Source organism: Capricornis sumatraensis, chromosome 10, assembly GCF_032405125.1.
Source record: "Capricornis sumatraensis isolate serow.1 chromosome 10, serow.2, whole genome shotgun sequence".
Taxonomy (NCBI): domain Eukaryota; kingdom Metazoa; phylum Chordata; class Mammalia; order Artiodactyla; family Bovidae; genus Capricornis; species Capricornis sumatraensis.
This window is the reverse complement of record NC_091078.1, coordinates 104087089-104099158: the sequence shown is the minus strand read 5'-3', so window position 1 is coordinate 104099158 and position 12070 is coordinate 104087089. Positions and strand designations below refer to the sequence as shown.

At 57.7% G+C, this 12070-nt stretch overlaps 1 protein-coding gene across 1 annotated transcript in view; it reads right to left on the bottom strand.

Annotated features, from left to right (window-relative positions):
* Window positions 1–12070, bottom strand: part of IQSEC1 (IQ motif and Sec7 domain ArfGEF 1) — a 278166-nt gene that overhangs the window by 202658 nt on the left and 63438 nt on the right. Inside the window, exon 2 of the mRNA XM_068981811.1 lies at window positions 3632–3661. Coding sequence (XP_068837912.1) covers window positions 3632–3661 — 30 coding nt within the window. The remainder of the gene's footprint in view (window positions 1–3631; window positions 3662–12070) is intronic.

Below are 12070 nucleotides of genomic sequence, written 5' to 3'. Positions count from 1 at the left end.
GAATGGTCCACTTTTTCCCTCCAAATTCATGGTCTGAAAATATTTATGGGTCCTGAATCCAACAGAACAAACAGTTTCCCCTGTTCCATGCAAGACGTGCTGCGTCTCCTGGTGATACCAGGGCAAAGTCATTCCACTAAGGCCCGTGGGGCCTGCTGTGCGTCTGGGCGTGCCGGCCCCACCTGGAAATGACCCCCGGCCTCATCCCGGGTCCCTAACTCTGCCCGGGTAAGACAGGGGCTCACGTCACTAGGACACAAAGCAACAAGGACCTAGATATTAAAAGTGTGCACGGCAGCCACGGAAGGCAAGTATGAGAGCCGAGCAGGACCCAGTGGGCATCCTGGGCATGGGAGCGTTTCTGGGCAGCCTCCACAACCTTCCCCGAGTTCCCAAGCGCAGTTCAAACAGCTGCCAACAGGGAAGGGAGGGGACACAGGGACAGGGGCAGGGCAGTCAAGAGACGGCCGTGCAGCCTCGGAGCAGGGTCCTGCTTTGTCTCAAGGGATACACAGAACAATCTCTCTGAGCTCTTCACAGAAGTAAAGCCCAAGCAAGGGAAGGCGTCAGCATTCTTCAAGCCAGAGAAGACCGCCTGAGGCCACATTAAGGGAGCCAGAGAAGCTCATCCGGAGCCCACCTGGGGCCAGGTTAAGGGAGTGTACGTAGGCCCTGCACACACCCGCGTCTCAGCAGCAGCCCCACTCTTGAACCACTGCTATAAAGCTTCTCAGCCAAGCCTCCCAGGTAGGGACACACAGTTTTCGAGGGCAGGAGTCCACCGTGTCCCCCCGTGCCTGGCAAAGCAACAGAGCTCTTCTGCTCTGCTTCACCCCAACCCTTGTCTCCGAGATTCGACTCAGCACCGGTGCGCAGAGGTGGGACTTCCAGCTTCAGTGGGAGGAGGGGAGGGCAACACGTCAGCCTCACCCCCGCCCCCAAAGCTTCAGGGTGGCAGCAGCTTGTGGGGGATTCGAGAAGCCAGAGGTTCGGCCCAGGGAGAGGGTGGAGGAAGTTACACAAGTCACACCCACAGGCCAGAAGGCAGGCAAGGAGTCAGTGGCCACATGCAGAAGTCAGGAGCACTGCGCTGCGGGAGCAGCTCGAGGGGGACTTGGAGGAAAACCAGGCTGCACCGGCGGGAGGCGCTGGCGGGGCAACAGGGATCATGGGGTCCAGGTTTCAGAGCACTCCTTCTGGTGGAGAAGAGGGGGCTGCAGGGAGGCCGCCCGACAGGGTCTGGGTGCACAGACAGAAGACACCCCTCCACACGCCTCCCCGGACACCCAGCTCTGTAGCTGTCCTGCAAGGCAGTCCTGAGCACCGGCAGAACAGAGGGCTGAGTCAGGGTTGAGTGGTCCGGGGGTCGCCGCTCCTCAGCAAATGGAGGGCCGTGTGTGTGCTCTGCCCATGCCCCAGCACCAGCTGTGACATGTGGCAGAGGCCTGAAGCCCGCGTCGAGAGGCCCAGGATGAAGTGCGGGATGGAGCCTGGTCCAGGACGGAACCCGGCACCTTCACGTCCTGACAGTTTCCGCCCACAAGCCAGGCGTGCACAGAACCACGCGGACTGGAGCTGTCAGGCTGGGGTCCTCACAGAAGAGCGGAAACGCAGCCTTCTCTGCCCGCACGCCCATCCGAGTTCCTCCCTGCCCGGCTCCTCCGCTCCAGGCGCCCTGCCGAGAGCCGTCTGGCTGGAGCTGGGAACATATGTTCACTCCGCACACCGCCCCCCGTGTCCCAAGGCCGTTCCTGTTCCCACCAGGCAGCCAAGCCATGTGGCTCTGGGTGCTCACATGAGCGCCTCCACCTCCCCCGCACGGACAACCCTCCTCCCGCGGGCTGGCTGCCAGCACCACGGCCTTCAAACCCCACTTTCCTGACACCCCCACCCCTCCATGGGGTGCGGAGGCTGGAGGTGGGGGGTGAGACCGGCTCACGAGCTCTTCGGGCCCATTCAGGCCCCCCTGCAAGGCCCCTCCCCCTGCGCACACCTCCCACCCCCGCTCACTGGGAACCAGAACCCACAGGTCTCTCGGGAACTGCAGCACCCTCTGGGTGAGCGTGCCAGACGGGGGCAGGGGAGGTCCTCAGATCCCAGGCGGGTGGTGGGGGCTGGTGGGACACCACTCTCCCCTCTCCTTGCCAATCCGCTTCCGACGTCTTTGCACGCCCCCACTGCCGGGACCCTGACTCCCTGCTGACGGTGCTCGACTTTCAATGAGCTTTCTGGAGAGGTCGTGCACGGGTCCAGTCCACAGCCCAGCAACGGCCCCAGGACTCAGAGGAGGCTGGCGGCCACCCTTCCCTGCCCGCCCTGCACCCTGCCCCTCCTCCTGAGGGGACAGCCTACTAGCTGCCTATGCCTCCCGCGCTGGGTTTTTAACGCAAACGTTATAAAGCAAGGAATCACATTCTTCTACCTGACTTCCTTACCCGAGATGTCACGTGACGTCCAGGCCCTCTTGCACCTTCTCTGTTTGCAGACAGCACCCCTGGGCCGCCTCCTCACCAGCAGCCGGTGAACACCCCTCTCAGAGCTGCAGGCGGCTCTCACGGACCCCGGGCAGCCCCAGAACACCCAACCAGGCCGCCCCTGCACCTCCTGGACGCTGTCTCGCACGGCATCGCCTCCAGCCCCTCAGGCCTGGGGTGGCCCGTCCTTCTTCCTCGTGTGGCGCTCTGTTCAGGCCCCTTGAGGGTGCCTCTGCTGCCTGCCTGACTCGTGGCCATCAGCCCCAGCCCCCTCTGCGGCCCCTGCTCTGCCTCCCGGGCTCAGGACACCGCCGGCACCTCCTGGGCTAAGTCGTAGCCCAGTGCAGGGGCTTGTGGCTCCAGGAGCCTCCTCAGGATGCAGGCACCTTCACTCCGCCTCCAGCCCTGGCCTGAGGACCCCGCCCCGCCCGACACTCCCAGCTGCAGCTCCGCAAGCACCTCCTCTACCCACCTGGTCACGGGAAGGCACCCTGTGGGCCTGGGGGCCTGTGGTTCTTAACCACCTTCTGTGTCTCCTCCTCGCCCCCACGCTCACCACCAACCACTGTCTCCCATCCCCCATGGCCTCCTTGGCCCCCAACTCAAGCCTTGAACTCGGCTGCCCCAGCCCCTGGGCTGAGGCACGAACACCCCGCTCTGGGTCCAGTCAGAGCCCCTGGTGCCAGGGATGGGAGTCATAGGGCTCTTGGCCGCCAGCCCTGTAAAGGTGCCATCGGCCTGTGGCATGACCCACAGACGCACTGCAGCCCAGGTGGGGGCCGCCCCTCCGGACTCCCCAGAGACTTGCCCCACACACCCAGCCTGGCCCCAGGGGCGGTCTGAGCTGAGAAGCTGCTGGTCCTACGTGGGTCACAGCCCAGGCAAACCTGGCCACCACTACCCTGATGGGAAGGAACCACCAGCAGGCCAGGGGACCTCTAAGAACGTCACTCTGGGACCAGGAGAGGCCCGGCGGTATACAGGCGCTCTCACTCCAGGACGCTGAGCCAGCATAGTGCGGCCAAGGTGCCTGGGCACTGGGCAGGGCTTTGACCCCCCAACCCGTGTCAAAGAGAAGGGAAGCACATGGTTTCACTGATGCCGCCTGCCCAGGACAGACAGACAGACACACAGACAGAGGCCGACGACACACGTACCTGATGCTGCGGGAGCTTTCTCCTTCTGACCTGCAACGAGAGAACAGACACTCAGAATGCGGGCTGCGGTGCAGGGGACCCACCTTGGAGCACCTTGGACATGGGGCCCGGGGGTCCTGCCGCCCAGGACCCCCTCTCCAGCCTCGCAGACCGCCCCTGGCCCAGCCCCAGGGCCACCCCTGAACACTTTGGGGCTCCTAGCCCGCCCCTGTCATGCCCGTCACTTCGACCGGAATTGTTTTTGTAGGAGGTGGGGACCAAGCCTAGAGTTGGGGGGTGGGCTTTGGTTCCAGAACTCTGTGAGGCTGCAGCCCCGACAGCTGAACCAATGAACGCGTGTGGGCGCGGCGCCCACCTTGCGGCCCCTTGTGCCCCTTGCGGCCACCTTGCGGCTGTTCGTGGCGTGTCTCCCCACTCCCGGCTTTATTCCCAAGTACCCAGAAATCAATTCCACTGCGTTACAAAGGAGACAAGCCTGAACGTCAAGAAACCGGACAATTAGATTGTATCACGCGCACCTGAACTTTCACGGAGACTAAGAAATACCCGGGCATCCATCAGCAGCAACGCCTTCCGCTCTATAAACCACGGGAAAGGGACTTTGGGATTAAACCTCACGCAGCTCAGGGCTCAAGAGGCCAGTGGGCTTCCTGGTTCTGCGGGAGCGCAGGGCTGCCAGCAAGCACCCTGGGGATTCTAATCCCTGAGCATCACAAATTGGATTTCACTGCCAGTGCTCCTGAGAAAGAGAAACACACTCAGCCCAAAGACAGATGACTCTTCTCTTGGCCAACAGCCTTTTCAGTCATCACGCAGACAGGCTGCCCGGCCCCCCTGGGCACGGAAGACAGGGGGCAGCTTCTGCTGAGGCAGCTTTGCTGACCTCAGGACACCAGCCTGCGCCCCAGCCCTGTCTGCTGCACCGGTGACGATGTCGTCCTGGGGGCCTTTCAAGTTCACTGTCGGCGGCGTGGCCGGCACAGGGCAGTGTCCGAGCAGCTGGTGGCTGTCTAGCATCTCTGTGTCATGGGGTCTCGCTGCAGCCGCACGACGCCTGCCATGTTCCATCAAACCTCGGCGCCGCCAAAGACGACACACCCCTCCCTCAGCCCTCCCTGCGCCGAGCCCCGGGCCGGGCCCTGAGGCGGATTGTCCCAGACCACGCCAGCAGCCTGGCGGGGCCGGCACGTCCCAGCTGCTCTCACGAGGGGCGGAGGGTCCTGGGGGCCGAGGGCCCCAGGGAGAAGGCCACTGTCCGCCTCACACCAGCCTCTCCCCCACGAGGGCCCGCTCACTGCCCAGCTGTTGGCAGACTTCTAACTGCCGAACATCCTCAGTACCGTCTCTCAATCACTGTGTCTGTTGCCCGGCCCCCAGGTGCACCTTCAGTTCAGTTCAGCTCACTCGCTCAGTCGTGTCCGACTCTTTGGGACCCCATGAACCGCAGCACACCAGACCTCCCTGTCCATCACCAACTCCTGGAGCTTGCTCAAACTCATGTCTATTGAGTCAGTGATGCCATCCAACCATCTCATCTTCTGTCGTCCCCTTCTCCTCCTGCCCTCAATCTTTCCCAGCTTCAGAGTCTTTTCAAATGAGTCAGCTCTTCACATCAGGTGGCCAAAGTATTGGAATTTCAGCTTCAACATCAGTCCTTCCAATGAACACCCAGGACTGATTTCCTTTACAATGGACTAGTTGGATCTCCTTGCAGTCCAAGGGACTCTCAAGAGTCTTCTCCAGCACCACAGTTCAAAAGCATCAATTCTTCAGCGCTCAGCTTTCTTTATAGTCCAACTCTCACACCCATACATGACCACTGGAAAAACCATAGCCTTGACTAGACAGAACTTTGTTGGCAAAGTAATGTCTCTACTTTTCAGTATGCTGTCTAGGTTGGCCATAACATAAAGAGTAAGCATCTTTTTAATTCATGGCTGCAATCACCATCTGCAGTGATTTTGGAGCCCAGAAAAATAAAGTCAGCCATTGTTTCCCCATCTATTTGCCATGAAGTGATGGGACCAGATGCCATGATCTTTGTTTTCTGAATGTTGAGCTTTAAGCCAACTTTTTCACTCTCCTCTTTCACTTTCATCAAAGAGGCTTTTTAGTTCCTCTTCACTTTCTGCCATAAGGGTGGTGTCATCTGCATATCTGAGGTTATTGATATTTCTCCCGGCAATCTTGATTCCAGCTTGTGCTTCTTCCAGCCCAGCGTTTCTCATGATGTACTCTGCATATAAGTTAAATAAGCAGGGTGACAATATACAGCCTTGATGTACTCCTTTTCCTATTTGGAACAGTCTGTTGTTCCATGTCCAGTTCTAACTGTTGCTTCCTGACCTGCATACAGATTTCTCAAAAGGCAGTTCAGATGGTTTGGTATTCCCATCTCTTTCAGAAGTTTCCACAGTTTATTGTGATCCACATGGTCAAAGGCTTTGGCATAGTCAATAAAGCAGAAATAGATGTTTTTCTGGAACTCTCTTGCTTCTTCCATGATCCAGCACCTGCCCTGCCCCATTACAAAAAATACGTTTCTCATATGCAACTGGACTTCACCGGAATTTCCAAGTCAAAGCTTCCAAAACTCTTGGACTTTCCTGAGCGCTTAGAGCCGTGGGAGCAGCCGTGAGTCAGAGCCCCCGGTTCACTTCTCAAACAGTCAGATCCTCAGTCACTGGCCGAGGTGCCCGGGCCCTCCTGGCAGCACCCGGGTCGTCCCTCGCTCTCAGCGGACACGATAAGATAGCAGGCGGTTCCCAGGCCTCAGCTGCCCCGCCCAGAAGGACCCTAGACTCCCTTCCAAGTGGGCATCAGTGGCGCGGCCACACCACCCAGGGTGCTCTGCCCCTGCCCCAGGGTTCGCGGCAACCTCAGACCAGCCCTCTGTCGGCTGGAGACTCTTCAGGGCGTTCTCAGGAAGCCCGAAGCAAAGGCCAGAGTGGGCTGGTGAGGAAGCGTGATGCCCAGTCCAAGGAGCTGGTCAGTAAGGCTGCCTGAAGCTCCTTGCCACGTGCAGAGGCAAGGGTGGCGTCCACAGAAGACAGTGCATCCCAAGCCCGGGGCCCAGCAAGGGCCTGGCAACCCAGTGTGCTCCAGCTTGCTGTGCGAAGAACCCATGATGGAGCTGGCCCCCACCTCACACACCAACAGCCACACCTGGCAAAATCACATTTACGCAAAAGACAGCCCGTTCAAAGGATACCCTTCAACCGCGTGGCATATCGTTGCCAGTCCTAGGAGAGAAGGAGCAGTGCATGGCTCAGGAGGAAGGGGCAGAGAGGGGTGGCCGCTGGGCGGGTGATGCCCGTGCATGTGTGTGGCTGTGGCGCCCGTGCGAGCTGGGCAGCAGATGGCGGGAGCCCCCCAGAGCCCTCTGGTTGCACCCCATGGCCATGGGGTCCCAGGGGAGGGTGACTGCCCAAACTGGCACTCACGGAGGCGAGATCACAGGAGTGGCCTCAAACCCCTTCACCCACCCCCAGGGGACTCCCCCGCAGGTCATCCAGAGCCGGGATGAGGCTTCACACGTGTGCACCTAAGGCCGGTCAGCGATGCCTTAGACTGGGATGCTCAAGACACACCTGGGAATGAGGATTCTTCTGGCACTGGAAGTTTGCTTGGGAGGTGAAGGCTAGCGGGTAGGGAAGTGAGAAGAGGGACAGCAGGTGCTTAATCATGGTTGTGATCGATCCGCTGCCCCCCATGGGAGACCCCACTGTGGGCAACAGGGAGTCCTGGGGGCTGGTGCAGAGTCCCCACCCAAGGGGTGAGACTGCTGGGGTCCTGCCGAGTCTGCTCCCGGGGGACAGCAAGTCTCCACGTTTCAGCCTGCCACACGGGAGGCAAGGGGTTGCCAGCCTCAAGAGAAGACCCCAGGCCCAGAGGTGCTGGCAGCTGGAAGTGAGAGGCTGGGGTGAGGGGCTCTGTGATCAGTGCTCCCTGGACTGAGAGAGAGCCGCTGCGGTCCTCATGGTGCCCCCACGGATAACTGAGCCGCCGTGTGGACTTCAGAAGGTTGAGGCTACAAGTGATCATCTTGCCCTCTGGTTTCACCTCAGCGGTGGGTCCTGCAGACGACTCATTCAGCATGTGTACCACCCCCTGCTTCCCTGTCCTGGGTACGTCAGCCTCTGGAAAACTGAACCCTGCATTTCCCAGACACCCTTGCAGCTAGGGTTCGCCTGGTGGCTTAAGTTCCTCTGGACAGATGTCGGTACGAGATTTAAGAACTGGAAGCAAGCAATACAGGCTGGTGGAGGGACAGGGCTCCTAGCTGGCAAGGAACAGGGGCGCCTGGCCCTGGGCATTACAGACAGTGGGGTTTCCATGACAACAGGGTCAGATGGGGTGAAGCGACGGTCCGGGCCATGTTGTCTCTGGTGGTGGGGTCCCCTGGTAGTCCTAGAATCTGAGTCCTGACACCCAGGAATAAGTCCCCCCTCTGTTCAAATCAGAAAGAGTAGATTCTGTCATCTGCAGCTAATCACTGTGACTGATACAAATTCAGATTCTGAAATCATCAGTCATTGTTTTCTTATGTGAAAGAAATACAGAAAAGCTTAACATGAGTAAAAACCATCTGTAATCCTACCACCTGGAGGTACTGTAATATTTTTGCATGTCTATTTCTAGACTGTTTTTTACATTATTTTCAGACAGTTAAAATGATGCAGTTTGTGTCATTCTCTGCCAGCTCTGCTCACTTAATATGAATTATGAACATGTCCCTGTGGCCTTATCCAGGAGACCTACAGCTCCTGAGACCAAATCAGTTTCCTTCCCAACTTCTCTCTCTCTTTTTCTACTATCATATTGAGGTATAATTGACATAAAAAAGGTGTATGTATTTAATGTATACAACTTAATGACTCTGGTTCAGTTCAGTTCAGTTCAGTCGCTCAGTCATGTCCGACTCTTTGCAACCCCATGAATTGCAGCACGCCTGCCCTCCTTGTCCATCACCAGCTCCCGGAGTTCACTCAAACTCACATCCATCGAGTCAGTGATGCCATCCAGCCATCTCATCCTCTGTCCTCCCCTTCTCCTCCTGCTCCCAATTCCCCCCATCATCAGAGTCTTGAGATAAGATTAAAAGCAGAGACATTACTTTGCGACAAAGGTCCATATAGACAGAGCTACGGTTTTTCCAGTAGTCACGTACGGATGTGAGAGTCGGACCATAAAGAAGGCTAAGCGCTGAAGAATTGATGCTTTCGAACTATGGTGTTGGAGAAGACTCTTGAGAGTCCCCTGGATCGCAAGGAGATCCAACCAGTCAATCCTGAGGAAATTAACCCTTAATATCCATTGGAAGGACGGATGCTGAAGCTGAAGCTTCAAAACTTCGGCCACCTGATGCAAAGAGCCAACTCACTGGAAGAGATCTTGATGCTGGGAAGGACTGAGGGCAGGAGGAGAAGGGGGCGACAGAGGACGAGATGGTTGCATGGCATCACCGACTCGATGGACATGAGTTTGCGTGGACTCCGGGAGACAGTGAGGGACAAGGAGGCCTGGCGTGCTGCGGTCTGTGTGCCAGAGTCGGGCATGACTGAGCGACTGAACAGCAACATTACTCCTGTAAAACCATCGTCACAAACGGTGACATCAAGATATCCATCAGCTCCAGAAGTTTCCTCCGCCTTCTCTATTGTCTTTTAGTGATAAGAACACTTAGCAGAAGACCAACCCTCTTAACCAAGTTCCAGGCATATAACGTGGCATTCTTGTCCACGGGTGCCACACTGGGCAAACGTCTAGAACTCACTCTTCGTGCGTGCCTGAAGCCTTGCCCCCTCGACCATCACCTCTCCATCTGCCCCTCTCCCCAGGCCCTGGCGACCACCGCTCTCCTTGCTGTCGTCTATGAGTCTATTTTACTCTTTCACACTAATCTCGGTGTTTACGTGGGCCGTGCTGGGTCTCACTGCGCGGGCTCTCCCGAGTCATGGCGAGCAGGGGCTACTCTCTTGCTGTGGAGCATGGGCTCCAGGGAGCACGGGCCTGCGGAGCAGCAGCAGCGTGCTCAGCAGCTGTGGCTCTCGGGCTCCAGAGCACAGGTTTAGGAGCTGTGGTGCACGGGCTTAGCTGCTCCACAGCATGCGGCATCTTCCCGGACCGGGGATCGAATCTGTCTCTCCTGCCCTGGCAGGCGGGTTCTTTACTACGGAGCCACAGGGAAGCCGGAGTCTGACTACTGTAGAATCCTCATAAATGTCGTTGTGTAGAATTTGTCCTTCTGACATTCCACGGTGCATCACATCCTCCAGGTTTACCGATGCTGAGACACGACAGGGTTTCCGTTTTTGAAGGCTGACGAGTATCCCGTTGCCCGTATACACCACACTTTGTCTGCCCATTCATCAGTCAGCGGACATGTATGTTGCGTCCGTGTCTTGGCTACTGTGAACATTGCCGCAATCAACATGGGAAGGAGATACCGCCTTGAGACCCTTACTTCAGTTCCTTTGGGTACATACTCGGAAGTGGGGTTGCCGGATCCTATGGTGGCTCGATTGCTAATTTTTTTTGGTCCGGCTTTAGTATCAGAGTAATGCTGGCTTCGTGAAAGTAGCTCAAAAGTGTCCCTTCAGTTTTTTGGAAGAGTTTAAGTAATGATTGATATAAACTCTTCTTTAAATGTTTGGTAGATTTCGCTCGCAAAGACAGCTGGTCCTGGGTTTTCTTTGTTGGCAGGTATCCGGTTACTGATTCAACTGTTTCAACGTCCGTATTTATTGTTGTCCTGCTCAAGCTTTCTATTTCTTCTTGAGCCCATCGAGGCAGGTTATATGTTTCTAGGAATGTGTCCATGTCTTCTAGGTTTGATTTATTGGCGGGTAACTGTTCATGACAGCTTCTTATGACCTTGGGGTAGAGCGTCCTCTGTCCCCGCCTCCCTGACTTTGTTCAGCAACGTCTCCGGAGAAGCGCTACTGGCCCCATCACGGAGCACGGACATGTTCAAGGCTCCTTCACACGCCCGGCCACACCGCCCTCCGGAAGGCCTAACACCAGTCCCATCACCCCTGAATGGGGAGGCTAAGAGACAAGAGTGGTTTGTTTCTTTCACGTTTATTTGGCGGTGTCAGGTCTTAGCTGTGGAACGCGGGGTCTTTCGCTTCAGTGAGCACACGGGCCTAGTTGCCCCTCACCACGTGCGATCCTGGTTCCCTGGCCAAGGATGGAAGCCGCGTCCCCTGCCCTGCAGGGTGGCTGTTATCCACGGGGCCACCGGGGCGGTCCCGAGAGATGAGTCTGCAGGTCAGCCCTGCACATTGATCTCCCGGAGACCTGATAAAAATTCACACTGTGATACAAGAGGCCTGGGGGAGATGCTGTATTTCTAACAAGCTCCCCGGAGGATTCCCCCGGAGGCGCTCATTCCTGTCCGTGTCTGGGGTCCATGCTGACCCAGCCCCCGGCGCCTCAGTGCACCAGGCCAGCAGCTCCTGCAGGATGGCCTCTGCCTGCCCCAGGCCGTCTCCATCCACCCTCAGCGCCAGGCCCCAGGGCCCCGGGTGCATGTCCGGTCCTCCGGGTTCTGAGTGGGTTTCCACTCGGCGAGTGGTGTCCCTCAGGTCTCAGTGTACCCACTGCCTGGGGGTGGGGTGGGGACACGGGGCGACTACGTTTCCTGCCTGCCCTCTTTCTCCTCATCTGACGCCAATAATACCTCTTGTTTTTATTTTGAAGACCCTCACCCAGGCACCCGGCCTTTCCTAGTCCATGTGGTTTAGGCGAGGTTAACCCTCTGTAACACCAGAACAACCACAAGCTGAGCACATGCGCTAGGTCTCTCCAGTCAACAGAGCTCACCATCTTTGTTTCAGTAACCGGTCTGAGGATGAACGTGTGACCTGGGTCCAGCCAGGACTTACAGCTACTGCGGAAGAGGGACTTTCCTGGCGGCCCACTGGGTAAGACCACACGCTTGTTTGTGTGTGTGCTTCCAAAGCAGGGGCACAGGGTCCACCCCGGTTGGGGAACTAAGATCCCACATGCCACTTGGCGTGGCCAAAAAATAAACTAAGAAAGAACTACTGTGGGTGAGACGCTCTCTCCCCTCTGAGGGGTCTGCCAGGGCCACTACAGGCAGCTCACTGCCCAGAGAGCAGAGCTGAGATACCTCCTGAGGTCAGAATTGGAGCCCCTGGGTCAAGCCGGACCTGAAGCTGACTTTGATCTGGATGGTGGGGGCCACAGAGGAGCCAAGACCAAAGCCATCAAACCAAGGCACCAGCCTGGGCACCGAGGCTGGTGTGTGTGTGAGTGTGTCTGTTCAGCACAAACGAGGGCGAGAAGAAGCTCTAAAGAGAAACCCAGACAGCGCTGATGGCCCTCTCCCGCCCACACACACCCACACGCACAGGGGTGCACGCGCAGTCCAGGCCAGAGCAGCGGAGGGCGTTGGTGGGAGCAGGCGGAGCG